At 38.8% G+C, this 12715-nt stretch overlaps 1 protein-coding gene across 40 annotated transcripts in view; it reads left to right on the top strand.

The window, feature by feature from the left end:
• INPP4B (inositol polyphosphate-4-phosphatase type II B) overlaps window positions 1-12715 on the top strand; it is a 906112-nt gene that overhangs the window by 842909 nt on the left and 50488 nt on the right. For all 40 annotated transcript variants that reach the window (XM_070047524.1, XM_070047495.1, XM_070047496.1 and 37 more), the window contains 2 exons: window positions 1428-1540; window positions 5714-5868. In XM_070047524.1, the coding sequence (XP_069903625.1) occupies window positions 1428-1540; window positions 5714-5868 (268 nt within the window). The remainder of the gene's footprint in view (window positions 1-1427; window positions 1541-5713; window positions 5869-12715) is intronic.

Below are 12715 nucleotides of genomic sequence, written 5' to 3' on the forward strand. Positions count from 1 at the left end.
AGACTTGTTTATTTCAGTTGGTACAGCAGCTTAAATAGCCAAGGCAGCCAATCAGGTCAAGGGCGGTCTATGCCCTAACCAATCACAGCCTGTTGTCAGGCAGTTTCCTCTCTCCTCCTCTGATAAAATCCATGCTCTGAATTTGGCTGCTCCACTTCTGATCCAGCTCTCTGTTATGGCCTGGGAAAGCTTTAGAAGATGGCCTGAGCCTTGGGCCCTTGCATCCTTGTGGGAGACCTGGAAGTAGCTCCTGGCTCCTGACTTTGGATCAGCACAGCTCCGGCTGTTGCAGCCATCTGGGGAGTGAACCAGTGGATGGAAGACCTCTCTCTCTCTCTCTCTCTCTCTGCCTCTGCCTCTGCCTTTCTGTAACTCTTTCAAATACAAAAGTAAATCTTAAAAAAAAAAATTTAGGAGTGAGAAATAAAACAAGACCTATTGCTTGTATTTGTATTTGAGGAAAGGGATTCTCAGCCTAAAACCATTCATGTTCTGTGTGTATGCCATATTTTTCAGTGGATACATCAAATTGTATAATTATATGTTGAACCTTCACCTATTAATGAGTTAGTCATGACTAATGATTCTCCTTCCCTGGCCCAGACCTGAATTTCTGTGGTTGCAGGATTTTTATTAGGTTGAAAATATTGGCAGCAACCCCAGTATTGGGTTTTAAGGAGATGTGCTCTGAATAAAGCAAGTTTGATCATTATAGAAATAAAAGTATTGGCCTGACAATTTAAAGAACATAAAAATGACCTGTTTCTGGGGCCAGTGCTGTGTCAAAGTGGGTGAAGCCATTGCCTGCAGTGCCTGGGCATCCCATATGGGCTCTGGTTCGAGTCCTGGCTGCTCCTCTTCCCCTCTAGCTCTCTGCTATTGCCTGAGAAAACAGTGAAAGATGGTCCAGGTCCTTGGGCCACTGCACCCACATGAGAAACATGGAAGAAGCTCCTGGCTCCTGGTTTCAGATCAGTGTAGCTCTAGCCGTTGCGGCCATCTAGGTGTGAACCAATGAATGGAAGACTTCTCTGTCTCTCTGCAGAAGCTGAGGAGCTTTGCTGTATAGAAATTTCGCTGTATGACAAACAAAGGTTGTATTTCATAGCATCTGTGGCTTATGTCTTGATTAAGACAATTGCCATCCTTTTCATCAAAAATAATTTCCTTCTAATTAAAATAATATTGTATTACTATGTATATTACCATGGTCACAAAGGTTAGAGAATGGGTGAAACTGAAGCATTTTTCCAAGTAAAGAATAAAGCTGAAGGGATTAAAAAGCATGATTATTCTCAGGTGCTCTCTGCTCCAAATGACATTTTCTGTTTTTAAAGTTCCGTTTTCAAATATATTAAAGAAAACTTCATGGACAGCTTAATATTAAACCTTTCTTTTTTTCCTTCTTTCCTTTTGTATTCCTTCAGACATTTCACAATTTCAAGAACAGCATGATGTTAAAGGATTACTAGATAATCTTCATCAAAATATACAAGCCAAAAAAAGAAAGAATGTGGAAATCATGTGGTTGGCTGCAACGGTAAGCATTTCCATGCCAAATCTTGTTCCCTATCACATTATGACCAGCAAGCATCAAAGATTTTCTGCTATACCGGGTGCAATCTCTGGACTTTAGGTTACCTGATGTTGTCTTTTGCTATTCAGATCATTATGCATTTTCATTCTTGTTGAATGTTGCATTGATAGACCCGAACATAACTTGAAGTGAGATGTACCTAACAAGAAAGAATCCTACTCACTGACTGTTCTTATAAGCCCAGGATGTATTTGTCACTTTGAATTAAAATGAGGGCTTTGTATTTTCCTAGGGTTTCAGTTGCAATCTCAGTTGCCCATGTTAACCAGAATTTTGAACTGCCGCTCCAGAGACATGTAGTTTCAATGAATGTAGCTATCAGATCTCTGGCTCACAGCTTCAGTAAGCCTCCTGGACATATCGTTCAGTTAATGAGCTTGTAAATGTGTTGGTTAATTTAGATATTGGCATAGAATTTATTACTGACTGTTCTTGGGGGTAATGAGGTATATTTTGTAAGGTTCTTTCTCATTTATTGGCACCCTAAGGGTGGAAGATCTGTCTCCTTTTCCATCCCAGGCTTCTGTAAGAGTTAGTGAGAGATTCATGCCTATATTTTTTGAGTTCCTATATGGCAACCATTGAGTCAAAGCTCATATGAAATTTATGAGTTTTATGAAATATTCACACCCCAAAATCTTTTTATTAGAAAAGTCTTTCATCAGGCAAGGCACACAATGGAAATCTTTGTGATGAGTGCCATATTTGTAGTTTCTACAGTGTAACTCTTATAATTTGAGTTCAAGTTAACGTAGCTTCTAATGCACTCTATTCATTCTCTATCAATTGTATTTAAAACAGATAAGAGCTTTTTCCATATTGCCAGTGCTTAATCATAATCCCATATTATTTGTCTTCTTCTGGAAAAGATGATTGGATAATTTGCTATGAGATATATAAAATAATTTCCCGAGACGAAGGTAGAGGAATGCTGCTTTAATTAATTTCTTTTCATGCAGTTTTGGAATCCTAGGGAAGAACATCAAAGGAACGATAGGAAATACGGCTTTAAGGCAATTCATTCACACTTGCCCCATTTAGGGCCATACTGCATTACATGAACGTTGTGTTTAATAGTTCTTTCCTCCATTGTGACTGCTCTTTGTATCCTTAAAGACTAAGGTGATTGTTAATTCTCATCGTTTCTGCAGTGATAGATCATGTTATATTTTTCTCTTTTGCTAATAGTATAAAGGTACCTTGAGCATTTTCCAAGACCATCTGACATCTCAGAATCATAGAAACATCATAATATACCTATTTGGAAGATATGTAAATAGATAAATTAAGGATATATACACGTGCAATCACAATGCATACAATCTTTTCATTGCTGCAGTTTTTCCATCTAAGTATATTAAAAGTTTTCTCAAAAATCCTATGCATTTCTAATATATACTTTGTGAAATGCATGCACTTAACCAAATACAGCTTATAACATACCATTGACTGAATGAATAATAGTATCACAGTATGCTAATAGCTTGGTTTCAAATTCTGTTGGTACAAAATAGACCTTAAGGGATTGGGCTGTGGCACAGTAGTTTAATCCTCCACCTGAATCATTGGCGTCCCATATGGGTGCCTGTTCTAGCCCTCGCTGCTCCTCTTCCAATCTGGCTCTCTGCTATGCCTAGGAAAGCAGTAAAAGATGACCCAAGTGCTTGGGACCCTGTGTCCCTGTGCAGTCCCAGAAGAGCCTGCTGGCTCCTGGCTTCAGATCAGCCCAGCTCTGGCCATTGCAGCCATTTGGGGAGTGAACTAGCAGATGGAAGACCTTTCTCTCAGTCTCTCCCTATCACTGTCTGTAACTCTGGCTCTCAAATAAATAAAACCTTGAAAAAAAGGAGACCTTAAAGTAAAAAATACAGAAATTGCTTTTGACAAGTCCCAAAACTTTCATTTCTCTGTTTCATCTCCCTGCCTTCTTTAAATCTATTTAATTAAACAGTGATTTTCTAAATGTTTTAAAATTTAAATGAAAAATATAAAGCTATTTGGCTTTATGTTCATTGAATTTAAATAATAAAGTTGAGCATTTAAAAAACCAATATTATTAGATTGTATTAAATCAAGCTCATACAGTTCAGAAGTTTTAGAAATCAGAAATCACAACCCAGCATCTGCAATAATGGAATTGCCTCCATCTCTACTTGACTTTAAATTTAGAACACTAAATATCCTAAGTGGTATTGATATATATATAATAAACAATATGTTGTTAAGAATATTAATTTTTTTAAAAATCATAAAGTCATTAATATCTACATTAATACAATGTATATAGTCAAGATTTTTAAAAAACTGGAATATGAATTATTTGTAAGAATTACAGTTTTTAGATGAAAAAATATTGCATTTCAAATCATGCTCTGACATTTCTCTCATCACTTATATTGGAAACAGAAATCACAGAAGTTCTAAATAAAATAAAGATGAGTAAATCCCAGTTTAAGTATCAAAATCACAGTTAAAATAGGGTAAAAATTCTTCATAAGCTGTGTTATTATATATTCTCTTTAATGCAGGGAACTTTTAAAGACTTCTTGATGACAAAGTAGGCCTTTATTTTATCACAGTAGAATTATGTTGAATGCATATTAGATTTATTTTAAATGCATTATTGATGCTGAGGTTGATTACTGATATCTCATAGCAAAACCCTACTGTAGTATAGAAGAGAAAGGATTGGAGTGATTCATCTATTAACCGTAAAGTATTGAGAGAGGAGAGCATTGCTGCTCAGAGATTGTAATCCCTTAAATTAGAGTAGCAAAAAGATTTATAGATAGAAATAGAACATCACAAAAGTTAAAAAGAATTGCTCATTAGACGCGGCTAGAGATATATTTGCATCCTAGTTCTGCTCTGGTATGAAAGGTACTTGACCTACCTAAATCTCAGTCTCCTTATCTATCTTGGTGATTATTTTTTACATTCTCTGTGTTGGTATTGATGAATGGTTCATATCTATAGTGAGGTGCCATGTGCATGCTTAAAATCTCATAACTTTGGGGACATGGGTTTGGCCTGGTGGATAAGCAACTGGTGAAGATGCCCAAATCCCATATCAGGGTGCTTGAGTATAAAAATTGTGCAGATGGCATATGATTTGGCTTATAGTTATAAATGTTGCTTCAGTGAATCATGCCATGTATATGAAATGTGCCCTTCCTTCCCGATATCATGCTGATTGTCATGAATCCCTCACTTTGGGATATTAATATCCGTGTTTATAAGAAAAAATGGTATGTGTGTGTGTATAATGTCTATATATGAAATGAATATGATAAATGTTAAAAATTGTTACATTTTAAAATTGAAAAAAATAAGCTTATATATGAAACAAAAAGCCCCAGCTCTGCTTCCAATTCCAGCTTCCGGCTGATGCACAGCCTGGAAGGCAGCAGGGGATGGCTCAAATAGTTCTGACTCTGCCACCCACATGGAATACTTGGATTAGGTTCTGGGTTCCCGATTTGGGGTCCAGACTTATCACAGCTCTCATGAGCATTTGCAGAGTGAACCAGTAATAGGAGTTCATGTTCTCTCTTTCTCTCTCTCCTTGACTCTCAAAGATTATATATATATATATATATATATATATGTATGTATGTATGCATGTATATGTATACGTATATACCTCTCTAACTCTCTCTATATAGAATATATATATATGCATACATATATTCTTATACCTGAAACCAAAATGAGCAAAGATTTATTAGATATAAAACAAGAGGATATAACTAGTTAGGATTCAAATCAAGTGTCCTATCCAGGGGCTGTAGGATTTTCTCCCTTCAAAATGAAAGTGTTACTCCTGAGCTTTGATTATCATCAGCATCCACTGCAAATCGAGCATCCTCTCAGTGCCATTGCATCCTCTGCTGGCTCTTCCACGTCTCATATGGCCTCAACAGTTCCACACCTCATATATAAAAATCAACGAAACAAATTCATAAATGATGCCTTTGCATTTCGTAGAGCAGGTTGAGCCAATTGACTTCCATGAGTTCACTTTAAGTCATACAGCTATTTGGTGTGTTTAGAGGGGGTCAGCACTTGATGGTAATCTGCACATAAACAATAAACTTCTTGGTATGTATGTTACAGATTTGTCGCAAGCTAAACGGTATTCGTTTCACCTGTTGTAAAAGTGCCAAAGACAGGACGTCGATGTCAGTGACCCTGGAACAGTGCACGATCCTGAGGGATGAGCACCAGTTACACAAGGACTTCTTTATCCGGGCCCTGGACTGTATGAGAAGGTATCCCATCTGCCCTCAAGCTTGCTCTTAATTTAAGGTCACTTTTTGAGTTTTTTCCTTTTTTTCCCCAAATTTCATATTTTACTAGAGGAGTGAACCTTTAGCAACTCCATTATAACTCTATAGCTTATAATGGATGACACGAGGGAGCAAATAGTTTTAAGTGTCCCCCCAACCCACCCATTTTAGGACATAAAAGAAAATGTGACGTGAACACACTTGATCCTGTGCATGGAGAGTGTTTATCATTAGCTGGAGTTCAAAGGCTCTGAACACTTCATATGTCATGCCTGAAGAGCATATTCATTTGACAAATAAGTAGGGATAAGTATGCACAATATAGAACTAAGTCATGACACAAACGAAGCCCTTCTAATTATCACTAATAGGTGGGCTTCCCATGGCTTACAGGGTCTCTGGGTCAGCAGCCAGCAACCTCCTTCCAAAAATTATTTTCACATCACTCATCATAAAGATGGGATAACACTGGTACTTTAAAATAAGGTATTAAAATCGTTGCTCTGCTGACATTTAAAATGCTATGCCCCAAGTCATGTTTCTTGATTCATTTCTGTAGTAATTAAATCTAAAATCCAAGCTATAATGGGAAGGAAAATGTGCCTCATTCACAATGTCCATCAGCAAGGGCACATGTTAATTAAAAAGTTAAATTAAACTGTCTTTTTGCTACAAAGGCTAGCTCAGAATTACACCAGGAAGCGTGGGATAGGTTCCCAGGTTCCAGACAGGAATGTCTAGTGGTGAACTAGAGAGGGCTGCTTCTTACCTGGCACACCATTTGTTCCCAATTTTCTTTTAACTGCTGCAGTCTTCCAATGGAGACGTTGATGCTTGCCTGCGCTCATGCTATGCCTGTATGTTTTTCCACTAATGAGAGATTTCTGCAGTCCTCTATTTTACTCCATTTCATGTCTCTTGGCATTTTCATTGTTCAGTGAGTTCTATCATAACTTTTTGATAAATGTGTGAGGATGTCTTACAGGCCTGACATGAACATCTCAGCCATATAAAACACATTTGGTTGGTATAAAAAATTCTTTCAAAAGTAATATCTCAGCACTAATGTGAAAAATTCAGAGTCTGAGAAAGAAATTCTTCAGATACAGAGAAAATAATACAAATGTCACTGTGGATGGCACACAGGTGACTGATGAAGAGAGCAGGAGCCTGTGCCATGAGATGCCAGGTGCACCATAGAACTCATGTGACTGAGCTAGCAAGTTGTCTGGAAGGTTAGTTAGCCGGTTACTTCAGGTAGAAGGAAGAGTGGACCCTTAAATTTGGAAGAATCTTTCAGACAAGTAAATAAAGTATGCATCTGTTATAGTGATGTACTATTTAACCATGAACTTTGGTATTGCATAGTGTTGTTCAGAATCTATGCTTTGTATGCAACACAACTGCTCATGGCATAACATTTATATGGGTTTGTTTTTGGATTGTTAACTAAATGAAGGTACCAGATATCATTCAAAACCACAAATGTTCCCGTCTTCTATATCACCACTTCTCTGGTAATAACCCTGCTGTTTTGCTGCTGAAATTTTAGATCTTTAAAGTTAAACTTTAGTTTTATGTACATGTGAGGGTTACATGAGAGTATAAGGGTTTGTCTGTATGTGTGTATACATGTACATGTGTTTTCTTTTTAAATAAGACATGTACTGTTCTTTAATAACTGCCTTCTTTCCCTTCTCTGGGTGCTTTGTGTTACCTCAGATTATAGGTTAATCAGCTGCAGCAACATACCAGAGTAGATAAGAGATTAGGATTGTAAATTCATCTCTTACTGGATCCCAGTGCTTAAGTAAGCTAGTCAGCATCTTGATGCCTCAATTTTCTCATCTGTAAGACAGACTTGATAGCAGTTTTCACTGCTTAGAAACATCTTGATGATTAAATGAATCCAAACAGGTAAGTTGATTAGAACTCTGTCACACTGTAAATCTAAGATTTTTTAAATTAATATAAGGTCATAATATAGCCATTCTGCTCTTCCAGGTACAATAAAATCTAGCTAATTATAATTTATGTAGTGTTATGTGTATGAATATATACACACACACAAAGTTTAACTCCAATGAGAAAATGTGCTGCCAACACTTTTATAAGATTCCAAATATAATATTTTGCCAATTTAAGAAAATCTTTAAATGGCCCTTCATAAAAGTATATATGTTTACAAACTCTACACTGATTATGGAAGGATTTTATTCAATTAGGTAAGCCTAGATAGGTTTCATACAATTTTTTATATTAATGTCCTTAAAATTTTCATAGAATTTGAACTAAAGAAGTTGCTCTAAAATTTTCACCTTTTAAATAATGAAGCTGAGCTGCAGAGTGTTTTGCCAGAGAGTACTCAGAAAATAGTAGAGCCTCTATTAGAACATTAGTCTCCTAGTTATATTTTAATATTATTTTCTTTGCATCAAATGAAACAAAATGCTATCACTTAAAATAAGTTGGTATGGGGGCTGGCGCCGTGGCTCACTTGGTTAATCCTTAGCCTGTGGCGCTGGCATCCCTTATGGGCACCGGGTTCTGGTCCTGGCTGCTCCTCTTCCAGTCCAGCTCTCTGCTGTGGCCCGGGAGGGCAGTGGAAGATGGCCCAAGTGCTTGGGCCCTGCACCCGCATGGGAGACCAGGAAGAGGCACCTGGCTCCTGGCTTTGGATAGGCTCAGCTCCAGCAGTAGCGGCCATTTGGGGAGTGAACCAATGGAAGGAAGACCTTTCTCTCAGTCTCTCCCTCTCACTGTCTATAACTCTACCTGTCAAATAAAAAAAAAAAAAAAAAAAATAAAAAAAAACTAAAAAAAATGATTGGACTATGTGCAAAAGCAGAGTGATCTGACCAAATCCTGAGGCATTGCAAAGCCACACTAGCTTTAGAATATAAACTCTTTAATCCTAACCTTATCCATACATTCTCCACTGTATCCAAGCGTTAAACATAGTGTCTGGTCCAGAAGAAAATAAATATGCATCATGGTCGAATACATTGGGAGAAGACCGCAGAGAAATTTATTCTGCTATCTTCTGCTGTTCAGAACTATACAGCAACTTCTTTGTTTGTTTTAGTCTTATCTTTTCAATTATGTGCTGACACAGTAGCTTAGCTTTGTCTTCTGGGATCAACCTGTGTCACTGTTGCTCACAGGGAGTCAGTGTGGACAGAGGTGGTGGTCACAAATTGAATCCAGTAAGACTTCCATCAGTGCTGTTGTGCTCTGCTTGTGGGTTTGGGAGTGCAGTCACAGTTGTGGAATTTCAAGTCTCTGCTTTCCTTTGTTTCTGTCACACCCTATTAGGTCTTCCAGGTCAGCCAGAAACGTGGAAGCTTACCAAGGCCCTCCATGGCTCTATCATTTCCAAGGTGTCCCTGTTCACTTCTGCCTATTGCCTTGCTCTGGAACTCAGTGAGGACTGCACTCTGAGGCTAGCTGTGAGATTTGTCATTAGCATTTGTTTGCTACCAAAGACACTGATGTTTCTGGAAGAGAATGCGAGTGGGACATTTCCCCTCTGCACCTCAAAATCCAATCAGCTCCCTTGGATAGAGAAGTTGCTGCTTTCCACTGTGGTAGATGTTGATGGAGAAATGCAGAGAGGTAGCACCAGCTAAGAACACCATGGTCCCCCATGTTTTAAACCCATATGTAGCAGTTTTTCTAAACATTTCTCAAGTTCTTGGCTGATTACCAGAAAACTGAAATGATTTTTAACAACATTGTCTAGTTTTATAGTTCTATGGGTTATGAGGTGTTGCCAAGTTCCTCAGTTTGCCATCTGGCAATACCTACCCTCCAGGCAATGGCTTTTAAATGAACATAAGTGGGTCACTATTTTGATGTAGCTAGTTAAAAGGATGCTTCAGGATCCAACAATGCCAATTTGTATACCAGTTACAACGCTTCTGATCAAGCTTCATGCTAAAGCTTTCTGCGAGGCAGTAGAAAAGAGTTCAAGTGTGTCAGCCTCTGCCACTCAAGTGGGATACCTAGATGGAGTTCTAGGCTCTTAGCTTCACCCTGAGTCAGCTCTGGCTGTTGTGGATAGATCATATTCTCTCCCTCTCTCCCTCTCTCCCTCTCTCCCTCTCTCCCTCTCCCCCTCTCCCCCTCTCCCCCTCTCCTTCTCCCTCTGCCTCTACCTCTGCCTTTCCTGCATCTCTCTCTCCCCTCCCCTTTCCCCCCTCCCCCTTCTCCTCCTGCTTCCCCTCTCCCCCTCTCCCCTTCTCCCCTTCTCTCCCTCTCTCCCTTTATGTCACTCTGCTTTTCAAGTAGATGAAGATAAATAGATATTGTAAATAAATAAGATGAGCATTGGGACATTTGGCATAGTGACCTTGGAGTGCCTGAGTTTGATCCCTGCTTCCAGGTTCAGACTCCAGCTTTCTTCTAAGGCAGACCCCTGGTGAGAGCTCAAGTGACTGAGTCGCTGCTGCCCTAGGAGTCCTGGCTTATCCTCTTGCCTCCAGCTTTCGTGGGGCCTAACCCCAACCATCACAGGCATTTGGGGAGTGACTTTATGAAAACGCAGTCTCTCTCTTTCTCTTCTTCTCACCCTCCTTCCCTCTGGAATAATAAGTAAATACTAAAAACAAGTAAAATGAGCATCATAATCTTAGCCCTTCTGGGACTTTTTAAACAGCTTGTTTAGATTCCATGTGGATTATAATTGAGATCTGAGGTAGAACTGGGGATCTGAATTTTGTTAAGGATTTCACACATGTTCTGGGCTACAACCCTGGATTTTTTTAAAATCAATTTTAAAAGGAATTTGACTTTTATGTTTTTGAGCTTTAATTTTGCTTAATACTCCAGTTGCAGTTTAATTTACTTTTTTTTTAATTTATTTATTCCAACCACCTTTCTGCCTATTTTCTCTGGATTGTTTGAAAGTTCACTAAGGTACTCATATCATTATTTTCCCAAGATTTATGTTATCTGTGTATCTATTAAGTTCTTCTTTCATTTTGTGGCTATCTCTGTACCAGTGTAAACTATGTACAGAGAGACAACAGGTTATAGATGAGCAAAATAAGGCTCCAGGTAGCTGTTGGTTCTAAAATTTCACCATTCACCAGCATATGCTCCATGTAGGTGGGGATTTTTGTCATGCTTTGTTCGCTCTTCTATTTCCAGGCTTAGAACAATGCCCGTTGATATAAGTTTTCCATATTTAATGACTGGGTAAATGAATGAATGACGTCAGTTTCTAAAATGTTGGATCCTATATAGAGGGATTTTCAGAAAGTAGGTGGAAAATATGTAGAAGGAAAATGTCGCTCCCCGTCTTCGTGGAGGAACAACACAGGACCCTGCGCTGTTCTTTCATCTGCTCGGCCCTCCCCGGGTTTGCTGCTGGTTCTTCCCGGGTTGGCTACCGACCCTTCCACCTCCGTCGAAGGGCGGTTCCCCCTGCCACATTCCCCACTTCCGCGGGGGAGCGGCACACCACCGGCCGGCTCTCTCGGGGGCTGCACAGGTGTTCCTCAGGAGTTCCCCCTAGATGTTCCTGGTGCATGGTCTCTCTCTCCTCCTTTATAGTCCTCCTCCGCCAATCCCAACTTGGCTGCCCACACGCCGAGTACGCTGCTCTCCTCCAATCAGGAGCAGGATCAGCTCCTGGAGGTCATCACTCAAGTTGGCAAGAGGCAGCTGCGTGGAAGCTGTTTTCTCCTCTCCCAGCGCCATATTGTGGGAGAGCAGATGCATAGAATAAGTCTTAATTCCAGTAACTCAGTCCAGTCCGGGTTGCTCCCCACAGAAAAACTGCATTTGATCTCATTTTTAAAATTTTTTTGTTTTAGAATAATTTTAAATTTGCAAAGACAAAATACAAAGTTGTGCTAAGAGTTCAGATGTACCCCATACCCAGGCTCCCCTATTTTTACCATCTTATATTAGCATATTTTTCACAATTCAGAAACCATACCAACTTTACCTAATTTTTAATCAAAAAATTTTTGCACCAAAATAAACTTATCTTTCAATTCTGTTTTTCCGTAAACTTTTTAAAGTATCCTCATTATAGAGAGTTCTGTGCATACATAGACATTTGACCTTAAACAGATAGAAATTGTCACTCAATCATGAAATATTTACATCAACAGTCCCAGAAGATGGAGCTAAAAGTTTCAGAAAGATTTCTATCTGAATTCCAAAACAAACAGGCAACAAAAAACCTTAACTCACAATCTGAATCCATTCTTTCCCTACACATCTAGCACAGATGGTCCTGGACTTACGATGGTTCGACCTAGGGTATTTTGTCCATATAATATGTGAGAGCAAGAATTATTCAGTAAAACCATGATTTCCATTTTGAATGTGGATCTTCTGCTGGGATAGTGATAGATGTAATAACACTATTGCAATGCTGGGCAGCTGCCAGGATCAGTAACTTCCAAGCAGCCACATGATCAGGAGAAACAACTGATGATATGTGATTATTTTTGGTAATTGGTGGATTAGGAGTATTATGTGAATTTTAATGAGATATTGTCAGCTCAGAATAGGAATATTTGGGATGAAATATCATAAACTCAGGAGCACCTGCAGGTGTACATTCCTGTCACAGTTTCTAGTAACACTCTGATTGACGTGACAGAAAAGACTTCAGATTAGAAAGTTAAGAAGATGTCTGGGTGGATCTCATTCTGTAAGGATCTCTTACTGGTTGTTATTATAGGATGAAAACATTTCCAACTTTCAATACCCATTAAACATAGAAAAATTTTTTGAAAAGGCGAAAGTCCTGCGGAAAGGAGACTCTGGTATGGAATCTGAGTTGAGAATATCTTGAATACAGTCTGTATTA

Source organism: Oryctolagus cuniculus, chromosome 8 (assembly GCF_964237555.1).
Source record: "Oryctolagus cuniculus chromosome 8, mOryCun1.1, whole genome shotgun sequence".
NCBI classification, from domain to species: domain Eukaryota; kingdom Metazoa; phylum Chordata; class Mammalia; order Lagomorpha; family Leporidae; genus Oryctolagus; species Oryctolagus cuniculus.